The sequence below is a fragment of the Bombyx mori genome, chromosome 17 (genome assembly GCF_030269925.1).
Source record: "Bombyx mori chromosome 17, ASM3026992v2".
In the NCBI taxonomy this organism is placed as follows: Eukaryota; Metazoa; Arthropoda; class Insecta; order Lepidoptera; family Bombycidae; genus Bombyx; species Bombyx mori.
Genome location: NC_085123.1, coordinates 7,445,875 through 7,468,159, shown reverse-complemented (window position 1 = coordinate 7,468,159; position 22,285 = coordinate 7,445,875). Strand labels below are relative to the sequence as shown.

Genomic DNA, 22,285 nt, shown 5'->3' with positions numbered 1-22,285 from the left:
CATTACATTTCATGAACTTTAACTAAAGTAAAGACAGCCGGTGGATGTCGCTTCTTCCCGCAACTAGAGATGTGGACTACACACGTCAGCTGAATTCATTATTAAGAAACATTAAGAATAAAATCGATCATGTATCGATCATGATTCTAAATTATGCTGAAAGCTTACCTACTTGTCTTCGTTTTTTTTCTTTCGCTATATTATCGCTAGGGCTATTCCAGCTATGCTCGGAGGAGGTCGTTTTTGGGATTAGTGTTTATTGAGACTTACATTATTTCTCGATTATAATAATAATCGAGCTTCATAAGAAATTAGCAACAAACTACGGATGACAATTAGATGACGAATTACTTTTGCAATTGTAAATAACAAGTGCAATTATCGGTGGGTAAACAAAGCGTATTCAAAGCATTATACTAAGGCTGAGTAATTCTAAATATTTCCTGTAGTTACTCAAGCGAATGAAACAATGAATACCTAGTTGTAATGTGTCAATTGTATTGAAATGTCGAGTAGGGTATATTCTAGATCTCCTTTTCCTTAACATGCAATCTCAAAGTAGCGATTTTTGGTCCATATTATTAACGAATAGTTAACAAAGTGAGGTCGACATAATTTCGAGACATAGATGCAACATTTTTGAACATAGAAGAAACGTTTAAAAAAATGCAGGTGTAAGTTTTCGTTTTCCACGCTCTAAACGCCATTTTCCTTGTATTTACTACGCTGTACAAATGTTCTATGATTTTAAACCTTCACATAGGCAGAAGAATTGTTTTATTGTGATGAAGATTCGGTCTATCAAGCGATGAATCCTCAGTACTTCAGAATTTTTATTTAATTCTGACTGTTAATAAGCGGTGTCGAATCTTAGATAGTTAATAGGGTTAGTGTTAGCAACTTCGTCAGGTTTGATCCCCGTGAGCTCACCTGCTAGTTCGGCGAATCTAGAATAAGCCTTCGAGGTTACTAGAATAGGTAGGAAAAAAAAGAGAGTTAGCGATTGCTGACTTCAAAGATAACGCAACATGAATCCCGACACTGGCCATGTAATATTAGATCGAAGTATATCCTATCTTCGAGAAAATATGATTTTTTACTAACATAAATTGACAAGATGACTGTACCAAATAGTACAGCCTCACAATACTTCAAACTACACCAGTCAATTTAAAAACAACCACAACCTTATAAGTAGTATAAAAAAATTATGCTACAATTACTTTCAAATATTTACTTTTATAATTCTTCGGTGGATTTGAAAAAAAAGCTTCAAATGGTAAGGCAACTTACTGTACTTATGTATATTATATTCTTTAACATTTTTATATAATAATTTGTATATTACGTAACAGTATTCGATTTGACGAATTTGTTATCGTGTATATTATATACATTCGTACCTAAATAGTACAAATATATAAACCACAAAAGCTGGTAAATTTACAATGCACGTGCATGTTATATGACCAGGTAAAAACAATTCATCACGTCGCGTACATCTCGCTTTGTTTTACTAACTAGTACTATTCTTCAATGGCGATTCAGCAATTTGTACTCTGTGAGGATTGCTTGAAGTGTTGCGTTTAGAAATGGCGTAAGAATTCGCAGAGATCGAACCTTGGCTCTCTGGGCGCCATCTCATTAAAATGCGTATAATTTTTGTGAAACGAACTCGCACAGACCATTGGCCTAAATTATCGGCTAACAAAATGGAATTTAAAACAAATATTTGTAGTAAATGGGCAGAAAGTAATGCGATCCGTTATAGGAACGGTAAGGTGCGGCAGTTTGGATATCCAGGTATGTGTGTCGTCTAATTATAATGAAATTTACCGTAAATTGAATAGTATAAATATTTATAGTCATGGTTTCGTCGTACGTCGCTGTAGATCTTCGATCAACAGTTACTATTGTTGATCAAAGCTGTAGATACAGCAAGAGATATCCTCTAAATGTTTTCTGTATTTATTTATTCATAATGAAAACAAAAAAACTTTATTTGTTTTATTAATAAAATTAAGACATATTTAGAGGGACACTCGTTAAATTTTAATTTGGGAAGTTAAACAGCAGAAAGTTGTGTTTAATTACTTCTAATTCTTTTCGTATTCTTCAAATTTAATGTTGGTGATTATCAGGTCATATCTCCGAAACTGTTTACCGCTGCCTTAGAGGATTCCTTCAAGCTCCTGGAATGGAAAGGACTTGGCATCAATATAAACGGCGAATACATCACACACCTTCGATTTGCTGACGATATAGTAGTCATGGCTGAGACGCTGGAAGATTTGGGGCAGATGCTCGGTGACCTCAATAGAGTTTCCCAACAAGTGGGCCTTAAAATGAATAAGGATAAAACAAAAATCATGTTCAATGTCCATGTTAAGCCCACCCCAGTAACTGTTGGGAACTCTACTCTTGAAGTTGTAGACGAATATATATACCTGGGACAGGCAGTCCGATTAGGTAAGTCCAACTTCGAGAGAGAGGTCGGTAGGCGGATCCAACTCGGCTGGGCAGCGTTCGGTAAATTAAAAAATGTGTTCTCGTCCAAAATCCCTCAGTGCCTTAAGACAAAGGTATACAACCAATGTGTGCTACCAGTGATGACTTACGGTTCCGAGACGTGGTGCTTCACAAGGGATCTTTTTAGGAAGCTCAGTGTCGCGCAGCGAGCTATGGAGAGGGCTATGCTTGGTATTTCTCTACGGGACCGAATCAGAAATGAGGAGATCCGTAGAAGAACCAAAGTTACTGACATAGCCCGTAGGATTAGCACGCTGAAGTGGCAGTGGGCAGGCCACATAGCGCGAAGATCGGACGGCCGATGGGGCGGAAAGATCCTCGAGTGGAGACCACGTACTGGCAAGCGCAGTGTGGGACGGCCACCTACGAGATGGACCGACGACCTGGTAAGAACCGCTGGGTCACGTTGGATGCAGGTGGCATCGGACCGGCCGCACTGGAGATCACTTGGAGAGGCCTATGTTCAGCAGTGGACAATGGACAGGCTGAGATGATGATGATGATGATTATCAGGTTCAGAACTTACTTCAGAACAGATGAGTCGACTATTATCAAAGCCGGCAATGTGACTTTTGGACAATTGTTGGTAAATCAGAAAAACGAATTATTGACTTTGTATTCCATTGGCAGTCACAAAACTCTTCTGAACGACATCTTAGATAAATAACAGGTTAAGTATTAACCTTTATTTAATGCAGGTTTTGAACCGTATTCTTTGAAGGAGACGATTATATTCAAATCAATCTGTATTGACATATCAATAACATTTTTTTGTCCAAATGCACAGATTGCCACCTTTGATAATAGACGACTCAGATTATCTTTACAACGCAATATAGAAGATAAGGAAACAAATTTTCCTTATATTTAAAACAATACAGTTTTGTTTTTAAAAGGGATTCAGATTTATAAACAGACGATCGTCTGAATCGAATTTACAAAGTTATTTAATTTAGTCATAATAATAAATGTGAGTTTTTGTTAGATGTAGAGATGCGTTTTAAATTATTAATCGACTTACAAAAGATACCGTGCAGTGAATAAATACGTTTTATTTTGTTTAAAACTGAATATTAAATACTACTTAACTACAAAATTAACTAACGTAAAGTATTTTATGAAAATACCATTTTCAAAGACTGACTTGAAGCGTCGATGTGATTTATTTGTTACTTGATAATAATATATTAACTACGATATTACTGTGAACTTGAACATACAATGAAACTATTATTTAAATCTCAAAAACCGCAAAACTTATGTAGGTACGTTCGTTTTATATTATTGACAGATCTAATATTTAAAAAAGTGTCAAGCAAAGTTCGTTCAATCTTCAAACATAACAAATTGGGCAAGTGTCGAATTAACTACGGTTAAGGGTTCTGTATTTGACTTGTTTTTTTTTTGTTTGGTGAAGAGAGCCTTTTGGTGGTATAGATTTACAATTGGACCTGATGGGTGGCAATGCAATCGGGTTCTAGCCTAAATATTTTCAAGAAAAATAAAATAACCTGCAACTGAATTTTATTTTATTATTCAATTGAGTATGCAGTGCTATCGTGAATTAATATTCATTCATAATTTTATGAAACCTTTGCAAAACGGTTCACGTATATCAAAAACTTTTGAAAATTTCCTACAAATGGTGTCCGTCTTTCTTTTTGGGACTTTGGACAGTTTATTGCCCAACAACTAGTTTACACTAATAAGCACTACATATATTGTCGCCAGGAACAGATAGACTGAGTAAATTGATAAAGGTTTGTCGTTGATATATACGGAACTCTAAAAACAAACGGTCAATGAACTTAAGCTTTTGTAGTTTCGACATGAGTTGTTAATTTTTACAGTATAAGTACAAGTATAGTACAAAATTCTTGTGCAATCACGTTATTAAATTAAGCTAATCATTAGATGTGAAAAAAACTATAATTATATTAAAATACTGCACGATAAAGATCTTGAGTGAGTTGTGATTGAAATTAAAATATGTCCTAGAAAGGATACAAATGATAGCCCAATATAATTTTCATTTTGTATACGGATTGCCAAAATGAACCTTTAACACACAAATTAGCGTTACATTTTGAATTACGTTAAGCGGTTGTTCAGTATTTTTTAGAAAAACCTGTTTAGTAAAATAGCTTAGATAACCGTTATCTGACACAGTTTACCATATGGAAAACACAATGTGATGCCAATTAGTCTAAACTACTCATTAGTAAGAACAGCACCCAATATCACAACATAAATTGCTTTAGATATTCTGTAACAGTATCTAAATAGTTTACCAAACATATAAATCTTCCAGAAGGTATTTTATAATAAAATTTATTACTGAATTACAAATTAATTAATCATTTTTTTATTATTCTCTAAGCAATACCGATTTTAATATTTTCTAAGTACTGCTCAAAACAACCGCGGCTGTGTAAATAAAGTTTCTACGAACGATAATTTCGAGAATACATAAGTCTATGCGAATTGAGAGAAACGAAATTTGTTAATGAATTTGTGAAATTTCTTCTTCTAATAACGAAGACACCGAGAAACAGTCATGGTTCCAAGACTGCAAAGATACGGTGCTTGTAATGCACTCTTCCGTCAATATGGTAATTGTATTCTTTTGGAAGAAATATTTTATTCATTGATTATGTTAAATAAATTTGATTTGATTACCTCATTAAAGTTCGATTCATTCAAAATAACAAAAAACTATGAAGAGCTCTGTGTATAAATTATCCTTATGTCAATTTAAAAAAGATGTTTTAAGATTTCGTACCTACTTGCATTTTAGAATAAATCAAGTGATGTGCAGACGTGTTCTATTAATCATTTTAATTTTGTGATTTTTTAAGCAAAATGCATCCTTTTCAATTGTTATTCAAATCCACAGATCCTCAGCTGTTGGATGCTTTTAAACTGGAAATGTCGTACGGAATCGAGCGATTTTTTCTATTGTCATATTGTTTGGCGTGCTGTTGGCCCGGTCTCGGAGCGAAGAATAATCTCCGCGTGGTGAGGCAATGGGCGGAACTGGAGTTCGTGTTTCCGAACGAAGAAGCCCGGTCATATGCATTAGAGAAACGATTTTACGTACCTGGGTCCTCGGTGCCGATTGATGTCGATGTGCAACATAGGTCAGGTCAGTTGATTTTCTTTAATTCTATCGCTTTAATAGTCAAATAGTCTTATTAAAGTAGTTAGGATTTAACGTTTCGCACAACATTTTTTTTTTTTAAATGTAAAAATTTAAACCTTAACCTTATAAGGTAATATTGAGACCATAGTGGTATTTATTATGGTCAAAGCCTACATAATAATATCCTATGATATATTTTTTATTTCGATATCGAAAAATAAGAAGAATGCTATATAATATGATTTTCAAATTGTTTAGGTACGTCTTTAGAATAGTAATCCGGTTTGACTGGTACGTAAATGTTTTGCGTTGACTTAAGGCTTAGTCAAACAGAACGCGTACTTAGCGCTGCGTTTTAACGTCACGCTCTTTTCAAGTCACACAAATTGACTAGATGAGCCTAACGCTCCTTGACCAACGTAACATCCGCTGCATATAGCAGTCTGAAAATTTAAAAGTATTAAGATATCGAGTGATTCAGATGTGGCATTGTATAAGCATGAATATTTTCTAACTAATTCTATCAACTTTTCGGGCATTATCCAGTATTTTAATACAGATTCACTCGGACGCTTAAATAAAATTTGTAAAAAATTACAACGGCTGACGCAAAGCGTCATAACGCCGCGACAGAGCGTTGCGTACTTATAGCGCTGGCGCTCTGTTTGACAGTTTATTACCATAGTAGTACAACACATCTCGGCGTCATAGCACGTCGTCAGTTTAGCGCTCTGACGCGCGTTAAGTACGCGTTCTGTTTGACGAAGCCTTTATATTCATAATTCAGCAAATCCGTAAACTACGTTTCAACGATTTTAATTAAAACACATAATTCGGAATTATCAAAACAGGATCTATTAATTCCATAATACACAATATCCGTTAGGGCATACTGTAAGTCTGCATGGGTTAACTCCACCACCGTTGCTATTACAGCCGCGAAGAAAATATAATGAGGAGAAAATACAATAATTGACTCAATGTCAATGTCTTTAACTTATATAACTGTAACGTATATAAATAAATACAAGAGAATAACGGTAGAGAATAAGGTTAGTAAACCTCCACCTTCCCACTTGTGGCATATATCGCCATTCTAATCACTAGGTCTTATAAATAACTTAAGGTCTATTATCACGGTGATTTTTTATTAGTTCTTTTATTAGTTAACATGGGCCGACCAGCGTAAAGCTCACTTGGTTATAAGTAGTCAAGACCAGGAAATAATATTGAAATCAAAAAATTGCATGGGTTCAACGGGTGCCCTACTCTGCAAATCTGAATGCATTGCGTCATAAATTAGCCGACCCATCCCGTAATGGCCATTTCAAATTACGATCCAAAATAAAATGATTTATCTTACAATTAAAATCTTACAGCACACTTTAGCTCCAGAAAGATCTACATATATACAACTATAGACATACACACGTGCAGCTTTGTTTTGCTTCACTTGATAAGTCAGATTAGTTGCATTAAGTTGCGGTCATTAGCATGCATTGCCATGTCTTGGATTTTCCGTCTGTTATTTCTAAGAGTATACGACATTTTCGATTTCAATAGAAACATTATCATTTTACGACGTTATATTTTTTTATCTGGACAAGGAACTAGGAATCGCAGATAAATTTATTCTTTTAATTAAAATAAACGTGCTAATTTATTATTATGAACTATTAAAAAAACATCAACAAACCAAGGTAACGTGTGGATTGGCCAGCCAAATTTATCTGTGTTGCTAATTTTAAACGATATTATTAGTGATTCAATATAAATGTTCTACTTTTAATATTATAACGTTATATATCTATTTTCGGTCATCTGTCGCCAAACTAGCATTTCCTGTAATATGGGTAATATAAATACCAAATCTATCATTCATATACGAATCGTCCGTGACCTGACGGACAGATTGCCGCATTGAATAGGTACTTACTCCGTTTTGAGTAATGTCATATGTAATGCTGACGCACAGATTCTTCTCATGTTTAAATATTATACATACCTAACACGTGTCTACGAGTATGTGCGCCTGCAACCATTTCATACGAGGCCTTAAGCTTCTTGGCCAATTTAAATCAAAACTGAAATAACAAAAAATGAAGATATAATAATAACCGGGGACACGTCACGTACGGTCATCTTGTACCAAACTATATAGTAGTCCCTGTACTATGGCAACCAGATATATGCATACTTATGTTTATACATTTAAATATAAATATAATACCAGCTTTTGTCACTTAATAAAAAACAAACGATAATAATTCAAACGATTAGGCTTCAACGTATTATGTTTATTTATCTCAATAAAATTATAAATTGTATCTTTCCTATATCGCAAAGGTTCTTTCTTGTTTCAGTTCAAATTAAGTCGAATAATTTAAACAGTGTCTGCTTTTATAAGTATTATATTCTGCTTGTATAAGTACTGCATGAGGTTTTATATTACATATTATAAGGGTATAAAGAATACGATTACGTAATCTATGCAAACAGATGAAAATTAAGAGTATGATGGTTATTTCTACTCGAAGGCTCAATACATTTTAAGCTCATTACTTCTTGCACTACACTATGTTGCACTTTACTTGATACTTCGTTGTAAAATATTTTGTTATATTAACCATTTAATATCAAGAGGTTCATTCACGAATGTACGACTTCGCTAAATGCGTTTTTGACTATCTACGTTTTTATCGGGGCTAAACAGGATAAAAAAAAGTATGTATACGTTTAATAGGTTTTATTCTGAATAAATACACATTTTTTAGGTTAGCCATCAAATTATAGGAGTATTTTGAAATACAAATTTAACAGCGAGTCACACTTAAGTTTTGTAATTAATTTACATGTTTTTATCACATCAGGTAAAAAATCGCGGATATTTGTGACAATACCTCGTTTTGACGAAGGACGTCCTGTGACATTTGGAACTGTAGACGACGAGGGACGTATCGTTGCCTATCCGGATTATTCTTGGCACGAAAACCAGGGGCAAAACTGCGGAGGACTAACTTCTGTGTTTAGAGTTGCGGTGAGTACCTATTACTACTTGACTACTACTATTACTACTACTATTATTACTTCTTGAAAAACAAAAACTTATCCATTAAAATTACCATGACTGATAGATAGCCCAAACTCTTAAACAAACTCAGGGTTTTGAGGTGGAAACATTTCCAAATACTCTCGAGGTACACCGACACCATTTTTTTAGTTATATATTTTGGTTGTTCCGGTTTTCCCCCTAAAACTGCTTGGCGGTGAAGTTAGTTTAAATCTTCTTTAAATCAGATCAGCACATGTTTACATTACACATAAAAATCTAGCTACCTTCAAAAATAGGTACACACCCTATAACTAATAACCAAGACCACAATTGAGGGAACAGGGAGTTCAGTAGAAAATTAAGATAAGGATGTTATTAGATACTACGAACAAATGATAAAACGGTTCGAGAAATTCAGGATTGTGACCTTGCTACTCGATCGCTCAGATTTATTTTCATAAATTGTAATAATACTATTATACTCCGCATCTCTTCTTTGAAATAGTGTTATTCTTAACAAAATTTACATAGTAATAAATAATTGTTCATGGCTTTATCTTAAGGCTACTCTGACCTTAAGTTCAGACTAAGATTTTCCTTGTGGCGTAGGTGTTTCTCAACATGTTTTTTACAGTTTTACACAGTTTTATTAACCTGTGAAGGCAAGCAGGCACTGCACTCTCCTATGCTAGTAGGTTAAAATCATTTTACGTACATTTATAAAAATCAAATAGTCTCTTTTAAATTTAACGACTATCCAATCAAAAGTTGACTGTAATTAGCACAAACCATAAATAGATTGTACGTTTATGTCATCATCTACATTGAGAAATGAGGTGAAAAATTCCAATGTTCCGACTATTTTATTCTTTAGTTTTCATTATTTATTTTTCTAGGGAGTCGTGGGGATGTATTAGATTGTAAATAATAAATATACAAAAGATAGACTACATTATACCTAATCTATAGCTGCTATTTATTTATTTCATTTACTTCAGATTTTGCATCCATATTACATTCATTAACATTTCATATAGTATACCAAAGTTAAATAAAAATAATAACCACAATCTCGGAATAAAACAAAAGCAATAATAATAACAAAAAACAAAAAAACAAATATTAATAATAATAAAACAAAAACTCAAAATTAACATCAAAACTACCTTAACCTAAAGGCTGGTTTGGATCCAGAGTGCTCAATATGTATTCTATTACAAAGTTTAAAACAATACCAGGTTGGCGAAATATTTTTACCTACTCTATATATAAAAAGTTGCACTAATAAATCTATGGTTGCATTGTTCGTATTTAGCTGATTTTAATATCATGTAATAGATTAAATGAAAAAACTGGTAAAGTAAAACGATTTTCCGCTAATTTTCTATTATTTTCTTGTCCGCTAAAACGAGTAAAGCAAACGAAACCAATTCAAAAAAATTCAAAAAAAATTCTATTCAAAAAAGCGACACAATCCGCGAACAAAATTTGCGGACCAATTTGGTTCAAGTGTTTTGAGTCCAACAATTTTGACATCAAAGATAATGTTTACTCTTACTCTGGTCGACCTGGTACGAACCGTTGATGTGATATTTGAAAAATGGGCGCCAAGTCAGCATATTAGTAATTATGACATAGCTGGAGTGGAATTGCCACCAAACGGCTTTGACCCATTTAAAATGTCTGAATATACGAAAAAAGCTCGATTTTTGGCAGCTATATGGGCTCACTCAAAGAAACTTAATGAATCGTGTGTTTATTTGCGATTATCTACGAAAACATAATGAAACCGAACCGTTTTTGGAAAGATGATGGTGATGAAAAGTGGCTTACCTACAACAAGAACTTGCGCAAAAGATCATGGTCAAGCTCCACCGATTATAGCAAAACTCGTACCGATTAAACTCAAAATAATTTTGAAGCTGTTTATTGTGCGGTCCACAGAAGTATCCAAATATGTAAGCTCATAAGAGCTTCTGCCACTACGTAAAACCATCGATTGCGGAATTGAGCTACAGAAAATGTTGTTTTTCAAAATGATAACGCCGATTTATACACATCTCTAAGCACTCAGGAAATTTTGTTTTGATTTTAAAGGAAAGTTTGGTTGAAAAGGTTTAATGCCATAACCGCCATATATACTTGACCCTGCACCCACAGAGTTTCGCCTGTTTTCGTCTCTTCAGGTTTTTGAATAGTGTTAAGCTAACATCACGAGAGGAATATCAATAATATTTGTCGCTGTTTTCTTTACCAAACGTCTCAAATTGTCTACAGCAATATGATTATGTCAAAACTAACAAAATAGGCATAAAATCTCGAATAAATTATTTTATATTCAGATTGATGAATTATTTATTATTTCAGATTGATGAATGCAATCGTCTCTGGATAATGGACGCCGGCAAGATTGGAGATACACAATATTGTCCACCTCAGGTCTTAGCGTTTGACCTGGCCACAGATCGACTTGTGTATCGGCATGTCGTCAACATATCAAGTTACACTTCACCCTCTTTATTTATTACACCCGTGAGTATTACTTGAAACATACCAAATTGCGACAAATGCGTCAAAGTTTAACTTATCTACCGTAGTCTATTCAATATTCGACATTACCAAGTCGTTCGTACGTATTTCAACTTCATATTAAGACTTCTAATTCTTGAGCATTTGTCTTCTTGGATTTATTATTACATTGATTTAGTAACTGCGCACATACGTACAATGTTATTGTAAACAATTTTAAAGCTATTTTCATTTTTTAATTTCGCGTGGTTACCTTTTGCAGGAACTAAAAATGTTTGAGTACTATTTTATGAGCAATAATTTCAGGTGGTCGATGTAAGACCTGAGTTCCCGGGAGATTGCGCTAACACATTCGTATACGTCGCCGACGTGTCTGGATTTGGACTACTAGTCTTAGATGTGGCTAACGATCGCTCATGGAGGGTGACCAACAAATATTTCTTCCCCTATCCTTCTCGAGGCACATTTACTATTGACGGTAATGCTATTTTCATATCGCTTAGGGTTGAATCTTAAAGTTTAACTTGGTAGACTATTACTATTACTAGTGGTCCCACAGTAGTCGAAATTCAACTATAATTAATTGAAATTATAAGTTCGAACATTATTATAGTTCTATTGTAAAGGTCTGTTATACTTCTATAATCACAGATTTTGCCAAGACTACACTATGGACAAGTAATATTAAAGATAAACAATAATAACCTACTCTCAATTTGACCACAGACTTTGAGCAACAACAAAAGTTTGATAGTAAATAAAGAGTAAACAATAATTCTAGGGTCAGCAGACTAAAGCACATAAGTCAAAAAACTCTACTTTACAGGAATTAAAAAAAACTATTTAGAATCTTATACATTGACAAACTTAATAATGTTTATTTGAATTATATAAGTCTATAACACTAACTTATTATTAAAATTAAATATTTTAAAGTTAATGTGATTATTTAATAATTAGATGACTTAAGTTATAAGGAACACAATAATAGTATGAGTTAAGTGAAAAAGATCAACAATTAAGATATATATTATAATAATATAAGTCATAAATGTAAATAACAACTCAATGTTTAATTAAAATTCTTCTTCTTCATCGAGTTCTAAAATATCTGGATCAGTATTTCGTAAAGTTTCCAACGTGGGAAGACTTATTTAAAATTCATGGAAAATATCTAGTATTAAAGGGAGCAGCGAAATTAAATCTTTTTTTTTCTCGATGGATATGGGTAATGGCTGTATAGATATTATATCATCAGTTTGAGAACCCCCTATGGATGATCTCCTTTTCATAGCAACTGTCTTTATAAAATTGTCACTTTCATCTAACGGTTTCATTAAACATCCTCGGCAGACAGGTTCACGTTTACCATGCACAGTAAAAAAGTATTTTTATGTCTTCATTTTAAGCTTTTGCTTTTCAGGTTCAATAGCTCGTATTCTTTACTTAGATTTATCTTGAATTTCCATTAAAGACGCCAAATATACAGATATTTTTGCATATGACCCCATTTGCCAATATTCTGTAAATATGGCATGCCTATCAGTTAAGGTATACGTTCTAAACATTTCATTCTGCAAACAGGTAACTCTTTCAAATTCAAAATCGTTTATTTCAACTTAGATGTCAGTATAACATACTTGTTGAATGTCAAAATATAAATAACAATGTTATCTTTACCACCGGTTCCAAAAAAAACCACAGTCCTGAGAAGAACTGGCGAAACAAACTCAGCGGGCTTTTTTTTTTATTTTATCTCAATTATTATTTTTGCATAGTGCGATCTGATATACATTTCCCTTTAAAGTTTTGTATGCCTGTCCTAAGTTACGTTTTTTTTCTCTCTTTTTTTAGTACGTATACTCTTTTTTGGAGACACATTAGGATTCATTGAAATTTCATCACAAGTACTTGAACTTGATGTGATTGGAAGTCTCGGTAATTCATAACATGGATCTCGTACAGAATCATCACTAGAGAAGTCAAGTACAGAATAGTATGTTAAACTACTGACTTGACCTGATGATGTTGACGGTATAGGATCGTCTACTACTAGGTTATCTGTGTTCAAAACCGACTGCTGATTTACATTTTCTAAAAAAGGACAAGACAATTATCTATTTATAATGATATAATATTGATATAATTACGTAATTTGCAAATCATAATTTTGAAGATATGTAAAAATATACCTTCATTGCTTTCCAGATGAGTGGATAACGCCATTTCAACTAATTTCTTGCCTCTTTGAATATTCATCTTAAATAATTAAAATACTTAAGCACTCACACACAACTAACCAACAAACTGTGCACAATCGACAACATTAGTAAATTAAAACCACTTACCGAAGTATTGTTTACGTTATAAATATTTTTAAGTAACCACTTTCTCTAAAAAAATGTTACATTTTGATGTTCTTTATAACATAAGTCAGACTTCTTACGTTAATAACTTTGTACTTATGGTGTTCCTTAGAACATAAGTCCAGTTATGTTTTTTAGTTCGTTTGGTTATATTAGGATTTGATAAGGTTGATACAGAACGCCGCTTGAATACGCCATGAAATACTTGAGTTTGATTTATGTGCTTTAGTCAGATTGTGTGTTGAGCAAAATGTAAACCGATGATGTAATAAAAAATAAATTGAAAATTTTGACTTATGTGCTTTAGTCTGCCGACCCTAGAATTATAATATACTTATATGTTTGTGTGTCATCTCATGGTAGTGTGTGTAAAGTTTTTTTATTGATTTAATTTATTATTAATGCACAATTTAAAAAAAAATGCATTCTGCACTCCTTCTCTATATTCTGTATAAGTGTAGGAAAATTCATACTCCTCCGTCCGCGCAATTTTCGTAAAAACGGGTACCATGTTTTTGCTTCACGTATTAATTATATAAATAGATACTTTTGTGTTAAGTAAAAATAGTATTGGCATATTTTTGTTTTTGATGTACACATACTAGGCAAGATATAAAAATAGTATTTTTAACACTACAAGTCCGACTGGCGGGCTTTTGTGAGTTTTCGTGAGTTCGTTGTTCCGGGCTGTTGGCGAAGATGATATAGAAATAATGTTTACGCCGATTTGGTATGAGGTTTTAATATAAAAGCGACACAATAACTAAAATAAAATACAAAATGAGTTGAGAATCGTACAGTTACACTAAGACTCGCAATATTTTACTGGTCGTCGTCGCGCGCGCTGAGGGCGTGTGTTTTCGCGCTCAGAGAGCTCTGTCTCAGCGGGCGGTAAGGCGGCGGCGGGGGCGGTATCGCACGTTCGGAAATTACGTTCCGTTATATCCTCCCCCTCCGAGTCACTAGAACGCCTCGTTAGTGGCTCGGCAGAAACAACAAGACGGGGCCGTCCACGCAGGCGTCGAGGCTGTACTGGAGCTGAGACCTGACCGGTTTGATTATGATACGGCTTCAAATGAGAAGCATGAAATTTCCCTAAAACCTGCGAATTCAAATCAGTAACCTCATAGGTAGTAGGACTAACGATATTGCTAATCTGGTAGGGTCCGTCACGCTTAGGCATGAACTTCTTCGTTCTACCTTTGGCGGCATCACTTAACAAGTGCGTTGAGAGAAGGACTAGATCACCTACTTGGTAACTGGGACCAGATAACTGAATTTTGTCGGTTTGCTACTTCCTATCAACCTGATGATGTTTAGCGTAAGGCATTGGGGCTCCCCCTGGTCTGAAGACATCCTTGTTGCACTGCAGAAGAGAAGCTAGGCGGTTAACGCTCTGGAGGACACAGCATAGTTCCCTCGTCTTCTCTTAAGAAATCAGCAGCAGAACAAGGCGTGAGGTCACTGGGGTACTCGAACTCCAATGGAAAAACTCGTTCAGAACCATGGTAGCGCCATGTCGAAGTATGGAAGTCGATGGCTAAACCAGCTGCTACTAAAAAGTCTACACCCAATAATGTGTCATTATCCTGGGCGTCCGGAAATACGACAAATTCCATGGGAATAACTTTACCCGGTAATAATTTTACATCAAGTGTCGTTGACAACATTTGTCGCGTTTGAATTGAACCATCGGCAAGCTTAACACGTATAGAACTAGACACAAAAGACTGATTATGCTGTTGCAGTAGGGCGTAGAGTGAAGAACCGGCAACAGTTCGCTTGGCTGCGGTGTCGATTAAACCCCTACCTCGGATTCCTAAAATCTCTATACCTAAAATAGGTCGTCGCGCGTTGCCATTTTGCGAAGAAGTTACAGACGAAAAGGTGACAAAACTATCACAATTAAAATTTGTGGTCCCTTTAACCGGTGCACAACTTTCCAGGTTGTGTCCTGAAAAATTTTTGGTCTCCCTACTTTTATTATCGAATTCCTGGTTTTGTCCTGAAATTTTTTTGTTCACCCTACTTTTATTATAAAATTCCTGGTTTTGTCCTGAAAAAATCATAGTCGCCCTACTCGGTGACGGACCACGTGACAGGTACTGACGAGAACGTTTCGTTTTCCATTTATGTCTATTATTTACGACGCACTGATTAACACAAAATTCCCTAGGAGATACTGATTTCAATTCGCTAGGTACATGAGTGCGGTTAAAACACTCCCCCTGCTTAACAGGACGAGATAAGTATGTAAACAAAGGCGTATCGTCGGAACGCGGCAAATTTGAAATAATTTGTTTATCAACACGTTTATGGGACGAGTTTACATTACATTTACGGGCAAAATTATTATTTACGGAGGGTGTACTTACATTATTACGTGATACCAAACTTGGCTGAGCAGTGTGTAGCGATGAATTAACATAATTTGGGCGCTCAGTATGAACACTACTGGATAAACACAAGTCAGGTACAGCCCCAGTAAAAACCATAGGTAAACTTGCCAAATTACTCACCTGGGCGGACGACTTACCAACAGCTGATGTCTCAGCGGTCGTTGTACTTCGCGATCGCGTTCGCGGTATTTGAATAAAATCGACCGCGCTAAAATTTGAACTACATTTGGAACAATTAGAACGTATGACTCCGCTCGCGCCGCAACCGTAACATTTAATATTATTTACTTTACTAACTACGTTATCGTTACTGTCATTCGCGGTTTGTTTTAATAACAATTTACGACACTGATCACGCGTATGACCGTAACTTTTACAATAAACACAGTATCGACGTTTCTCGGGTTTTTCGGCGGTCGGAGTGGCGTCGGCGTTATCGCCTGACGAACGTTGGCGCGGGGAAACTTCTACAGCGGCCGTAGGTACACGCTGCGTTGCAGGCCGCGGCGGCTCGAGTCGAGCGCGGGCGGCGGCGGCGGCACCCTTTGATGTCTCTGCGACGGCGTTTGAAGTATGCGCTTCTTTCGTAGAATCCTCAATACTTCGTGCTTTTTGCAGGAGAACATTAAAACTGGTGATTTCCTCTCTACGAAGGCGTTTACGAATTTTATTATGCAGTAATCCGTATATCATATCGAGCTCCACTTTTTCACATAGGTCGCCTCGAGGTAGCTTCGCGAGGAGTGCTCGAGCCCTGGCGACAAACAGGTCGGTTTTCTCCATAGGCTGCTGGCCGTCTGCGAATAGGTCGACATAAATTCTGTGGGGTGGGCGGCGATCACCAAAAGCACTTCGTAGATTTGAGATGACGTCTTCCCATGTAGAAACTTGATGCTTGATACCCTGCCACCAGGTAGCGGCGGTGTGTGTAAGTAACATGGAGATGCCTTTTACGGCTACGTCATCGGGAACATTGGCGGCGTCTCTGTACGATTCTATTGCGTCGATAAAACCTTCTACTGACTCGTCTGCGCGTCCGCTGAATACAGATTTACAGCGGCTGAAGTTGTTGGCGGGCCGATGGTCAAATGTAGGAGTCGCCGACTGCCTGACGCTATCTAACAGCTCCCGGAACGCGTCTAGCTGCGTTCGTTGAAGGGTGTCGATCAGCATCGTGATGTCTTCCGGGCGGAAGCAAACACTGGCGGGCGGCGCGTCACTCGACGGCGCGTGGGGCGGCGACGCGGCTCTCGCGTCGCGCTCCTCGGAATTCGGCATCTTCTTTGGCGGCATTATTTGACGACGGTTTAGTCGGTAAAGTCAGGAAAACACAAATCGTTCATGTAGGCACAATAATTTCATATAAATATCACTTCACAGCTAAACGTTCGGGCGCCATTTTTAACACTACAAGTCCGACTGGCGGGCTTTTGTGAGTTTTCGTGAGTTCGTTGTTCCGGGCTGTTGGCGAAGATGATATAGAAATAATGTTTACGCCGATTTGGTATGAGGTTTTAATATAAAAGCGACACAATAACTAAAATAAAATACAAAATGAGTTGAGAATCGTACAGTTACACTAAGACTCGCAATATTTTACTGGTCGTCGTCGCGCGCGCTGAGGGCGTGTGTTTTCGCGCTCAGAGAGCTCTGTCTCAGCGGGCGGTAAGGCGGCGGCGGGGGCGGTATCGCACGTTCGGAAATTACGTTCCGTTATATATTGGCTTTTTTTAATACACAATAAAGCTCATCAATAGCAACTAAAAAGTTGATTGATCAAGAGAGGAGAAACTGATACTTAACTGTTATGCCTTTTATTTTAAAATATTTCTAATGTTTTATTCATAACACTAAATTTCGTCAATAACTACTAAACAAATAGAGAAATATGGTTGACAAATAGAAGAAAATTTGTGTAGTAGTTCATGATTGGTTATTTATACAAGAGTATAGATAATATAATAACGGACTTTTATTCTTTATTGAATTATTTTGAACCCAAAAGAATTTAACTGAATCCATTTTATGTATTATTAACAATCCGTCTATTTCAGATTTATATTTCAACATTTAGCAAATTGACGTTAAATCAATATCACTGACAATAAATGCCCTGTACCTATTATGTTTGATGATATTTATAAACTAATATTTGATGCTATCATATGGACTTAAAGTTCACAACCCTAATGTAGAAATTAAATAGAAATAGTTATCATATTGAATTTTATTTTTTTATTTTAGGAGAATCTTTTGATTTGATGGATGGAGTTCTTGGTATGGCTCTGTCTCCATATCGCACAGGACGTGACCGTTTTCTCTACTTCCATTCTCTAGCATCTACAACAGAAAACGTAGTTAAAACTGAAGTGATAAGAAATAATTCGTACCTTGTTGACCCTACAGTTGATCCACAAGCTATCGCCGTAAGTTTAATGTTTTACAACCGCATAATATATTTAATAGCTAGACAGGCTACGTTTGAATTATAAAAAGACATATGTAGGTCAACAAAACAAATTTGCGTAACTGACAACATTTCAAAATTCTAACATCTGTTGTTATTTTGAATAAAAAAATAACATGCGCCCCGAGTTGAGAAACTGTTCAATGACAATATTGAATTATAACGTATAGAGAATGGTACTGCACTCACTGTGGTATTCGCAAGTGATACTAATATTAAAGTGATATAATATTATTATATATAATACTTACTTCAACTAGGACGAACGCCAACTAAAGTAACTTAGCCCATTAATGAAAACAACATTTTAACCAGAAGAAACATTGATCTTGGATTCCTCAGAATTCACGTAAATGGATTGATGAGTTACAATTCCCACTTCCTTCGAAAGATTTTAAAGAAGGCTGGCTTAGTAAATAAATAAAGGACATAATTAATTATTATTTTTTCAGAGTTTATTCATGCACATGATACTGGATTTAGTAGAAAATAAAATAAACTTTTCTGCTAGTTCATAAGAATTATTTTTCAGGAATTTCCGGAAGAGCGTACTTCGCAATCAGCAGCGGAAGCTATGGATCGAAACGGCATTATGTACTTTGGGCTCATGAACCCTCCCAGTATCTGGTGCTGGAATTCAGCAACGGAATTTTCTCCCAAGAACTTTTACAAGATCGCTGTTGACAAAGAAACCCTGCAATTTGCTAGTGGGCTAAAAGTGGTGAATAATATCAAAGGGGAGCAAGAATTGTGGATTCTCACGTCCAGTTTTCAACGAGTAATGACAGGCTCCATTTCCTCCGACAGAATAAACTTTAGGATCCACGCTGAAAAGATTCCCATTATCCTGGCCGATTCTCCCTGTACTAATCCCCCAAAGGATCGGCACCCTGGTTACCATGCAAATATTATCGTTCGCAATGGTCACATTCGTGGTACCTACAAGTATGGCGCTGTATCATTTCTGTAGAAATAACTATCTTGTCTGAAGAATTGCTCAGGAGGTTTCAGTGGCACTAACACGGCCATAGTTTAAATATTTATAACCACTGCGTATTTTATGAACTAAGTTATTGTTTTATTTTGTACCATTGAATACGATAATATTAAACAGACTGTTTCAGAATATCAGTGTACATTTGAATTTTTCTCGCTATACTCATGTCTATGTGTTTATCTTCAATTCCCACGATCATGCCTCCCATAATAGATGGATCCACTTTCTCTGTCAATTGTATATTCTTGCCTTCCTTTACGAACTTTTTAAGGGCATCCATAAGGATTTTTCTGGTACTATCATCAAGTGGTTGTGCAGTTATTACTTCACATAATGCCTCATTTCTGTGCGCTACCATAACAGCAAGAAACTTGTTGATCATTTTTCTCAAAAGCTTTAAACGTCCATTTTCAGCTACAAGCTCTAGAAAGTTTATGGCGGTGTCTGGCATTCCTGGTGGAAAATAGGTAGTATCTACAGTTATGGAAATTCTTTATTAATTGAAATACTACTAGAAAATCAACGATATAAAAATCGTAATACAAAATATGTGTAAAAATTAAATTGTTTACCAGCTTCATTTGCAACCTGTTTCAACATCTTTGCCTTCGCTGCAGAATTAATTACACAGGTTTCGATGAAATCAATCATTTTTGGTTTCAAAAGTTCTTTATTCAAAATTTGCAAATGTTTTTCAACGTCATCCAATTGATTTTTTTGTGCAGCCGCACTATAGAGTGCTGATACATACCGCCCTTCAACACCTAAACATGTTTTTATTTTGAATTATTAATTAGAACAGGCTGCCTTGAATTTTGCTAACTTTGAATTTTCCATTGTTCAACGGAATAACTTTTAAGATTAATAGCGCCATTTAATAGAATGAATTTTGCAGGGTTTAAGTACTGCTACTACTTTTCTTTTTGTTTTACCCGTAACATGTCGAAGTAATTTAAATACATATTATGTTTAAGTAATTAAAATTCTACTAAGTAACTGACCAAATACTGGTATTGGCGGCTTTTTAGCGAGTCCAACGGTACACATGAATCTTCTAAAAATGCAGGACATGATATTAATAAGCAAATTTGTAATTTATGAAACAAAAAGAATTAATATTAGAATTAATAGTTTCTATTGTAAAGGAACAAACAAGACGAGATCACGAGACTTTTACAGTTGATACACCTAAACGACAAATCAAATCAAACCCTTCAACAATATCAGCTGTCAATATAAAATTACGCCTATGAAGGTTTTGCTACGAGAACGGGAAAAGGCTTAAATAGTTTAATAGTATTTATTATCTCTGGATCTCGGTGTGTCTATAATTAGCAACTTTATGTTATTGACTGTACAGTTAAATGCCATAATGTGAACCTAACGGTGTACGGTTAGCGATTTTTTATGTGTGATGTTAGGTGGTTATGTTGGCGTCTGGCTAAGCTGACATTACAACATAAATGCCGACATCCAACTTGAGACACGAGATCTACGTCTGAATTGTATACTACGTCAGTCCCACCCTACAAACTGAAACGCATTACTGCTTCGCAGTAGAAATCAGCAGGATGGTGTTATCAGTCCTTGCGGACGCACAAGACTATCACTAGTAATTACGCAAATCATAATTCTACTGGTTTGATTTTCATTGCACGATGCTATTCTTTCATCGCGGAAATCATTCGAGAACATAAACTAAGTACATAGTTATTTAACAATTCCAATAATTAACTGGAGCAAAACTAAAATGATGACAAATTCAATACCGATAAATAGACAGAATATGTAGAGGAATATGTTTATCTTGGCCGGATAATAATGACCAAATGTCTAAAGAAATAGACAAAAGGATTGCAACTGAATGGAAACAATATTGGGCCTTGAAATAAATTATGAAAAGCCAGGAATTGGGCATTATGATCAAGAAGAAGACATTTGATACCTGTATCCTAACCTGCACCACATATGGTTGCGAAATCTGGGCTTTGACGAAATATCATAGGGACAAACTAGAAGGATGTCAGAGGGGTATGGAAAGGAGCATGCTAGGCTTAAAACTAATGGCAAAGTTAGAAGTGTAGATATCAGGCGCAAAACGAAATTAACAGACATCCTGTCACGTATTTATCAATTCAAATGGAGATGAGCAGGGCATATGTTCCGCTGCAAAAAGGAAAAATGTAGCAAACAGGTGACAGTACGGTACCCAAGGGATGGTGCGAGGAGCCGAGGTAGCAAACCAAGAAGATGGGAACTCGAATTAAAAATTACCTCTGGACCCCTTTAGATTAGAGTAGCAGCAGACAGAAAACAATGGAAAGAGTTGGAAGGCCTTTGCCGAAAAGCACACCGAGACGAGAGACATTTTGTAGTAAAACTATAGATTTTACTCTTATGTTTGGTTTTGAATACATTGTTTTTTATTTTTTTTATCTACACCTACTTGAATTTTTTAGTTTAAAATGTAAAATGTTCGGGAAATAAAGGCATTATTATTATTTAATAATCCCAGGCTGAGCCCGTGCTCCTCTACACGTTCGGTGAAGCTAGCTGAACCCCACGAGGTAGTAAGCAATAAGTAGGAGAATAAAAAATACCTGCCTGTGCGATTTTAACACTTGAACAGTTGCATCGCTTAAGACGAGTACCTACACCGAGCGTCTTATTCTTCAGGACTAGTTTTTGGAGCTTGATTTGATCTTACTAATTTTATTGAGACTATCTTTTTGACAGTCCTGTTATAACGGGTTTATAAACTCCGATAATTCATTGTGAATAGGACCATAAATAAATAATTTATT

General features: G+C 35.6%; 3 protein-coding genes and 1 long non-coding RNA gene across 17 annotated transcripts in view; 2 read left to right on the top strand and 2 right to left on the bottom strand.

The window, feature by feature from the left end:
* Y-d (yellow-d) overlaps positions 1–19,612 on the top strand; it is a 26,679-nt gene extending 7,067 nt beyond the window's left edge. Inside the window, exons 1-8 of one of the 10 annotated variants that reach the window (XM_062673209.1) lie at positions 2,189–3,634; positions 4,936–5,141; positions 5,426–5,674; positions 8,542–8,708; positions 11,091–11,255; positions 11,559–11,730; positions 18,262–18,443; positions 19,017–19,612. In XM_062673209.1, coding sequence (XP_062529193.1) covers positions 5,087–5,141; positions 5,426–5,674; positions 8,542–8,708; positions 11,091–11,255; positions 11,559–11,730; positions 18,262–18,443; positions 19,017–19,454 — 1,428 coding nt within the window. In that variant the 5' untranslated portion in view covers positions 2,189–3,634; positions 4,936–5,086 and the 3' untranslated portion in view covers positions 19,455–19,612. 10 annotated transcript variants of the gene reach the window in all.
* Positions 1–22,285, top strand: part of LOC134200438 (uncharacterized) — a 400,183-nt gene that overhangs the window by 138,804 nt on the left and 239,094 nt on the right. The window lies entirely within an intron of this gene.
* On the bottom strand, positions 1,994–10,549 carry LOC110385131 (uncharacterized). 3 transcript variants are annotated; one of them, XR_009975378.1, is made up of 3 exons: positions 9,298–10,549; positions 7,677–7,755; positions 1,994–2,192 (listed from the first exon to the last, which is right to left on the bottom strand). It is a non-coding gene; the product is annotated as an uncharacterized LOC110385131 (long non-coding RNA). The 3 variants fall into 3 exon arrangements; XR_002430462.3 differs by lacking the exon at positions 9,298–10,549 and adding an exon at positions 9,151–9,283; XR_009975377.1 differs by lacking the exon at positions 9,298–10,549 and adding an exon at positions 8,794–9,131.
* On the bottom strand, positions 12,538–22,285 carry LOC101738301 (ATP synthase subunit O, mitochondrial). 3 transcript variants are annotated; one of them, XM_004925839.5, is made up of 3 exons: positions 20,483–20,693; positions 20,054–20,245; positions 18,918–19,934 (listed from the first exon to the last, which is right to left on the bottom strand). In XM_004925839.5, the coding sequence occupies exons 1-3, from the start codon at positions 20,550–20,552 to the stop codon at positions 19,591–19,593; spliced, it is 606 nt and encodes a 201-aa protein (XP_004925896.1). In that variant the 5' UTR covers positions 20,553–20,693; the 3' UTR covers positions 18,918–19,590. The 3 variants fall into 3 exon arrangements, with proteins under 3 accessions (XP_062529333.1, XP_062529334.1, XP_004925896.1); XM_062673349.1 differs by lacking the exons at positions 18,918–19,934; positions 20,054–20,245 and adding an exon at positions 12,538–18,357 and having other exon boundaries at positions 20,483–22,285; XM_062673350.1 differs by lacking the exons at positions 20,054–20,245; positions 20,483–20,693 and adding an exon at positions 12,538–18,357 and having other exon boundaries at positions 18,736–19,023.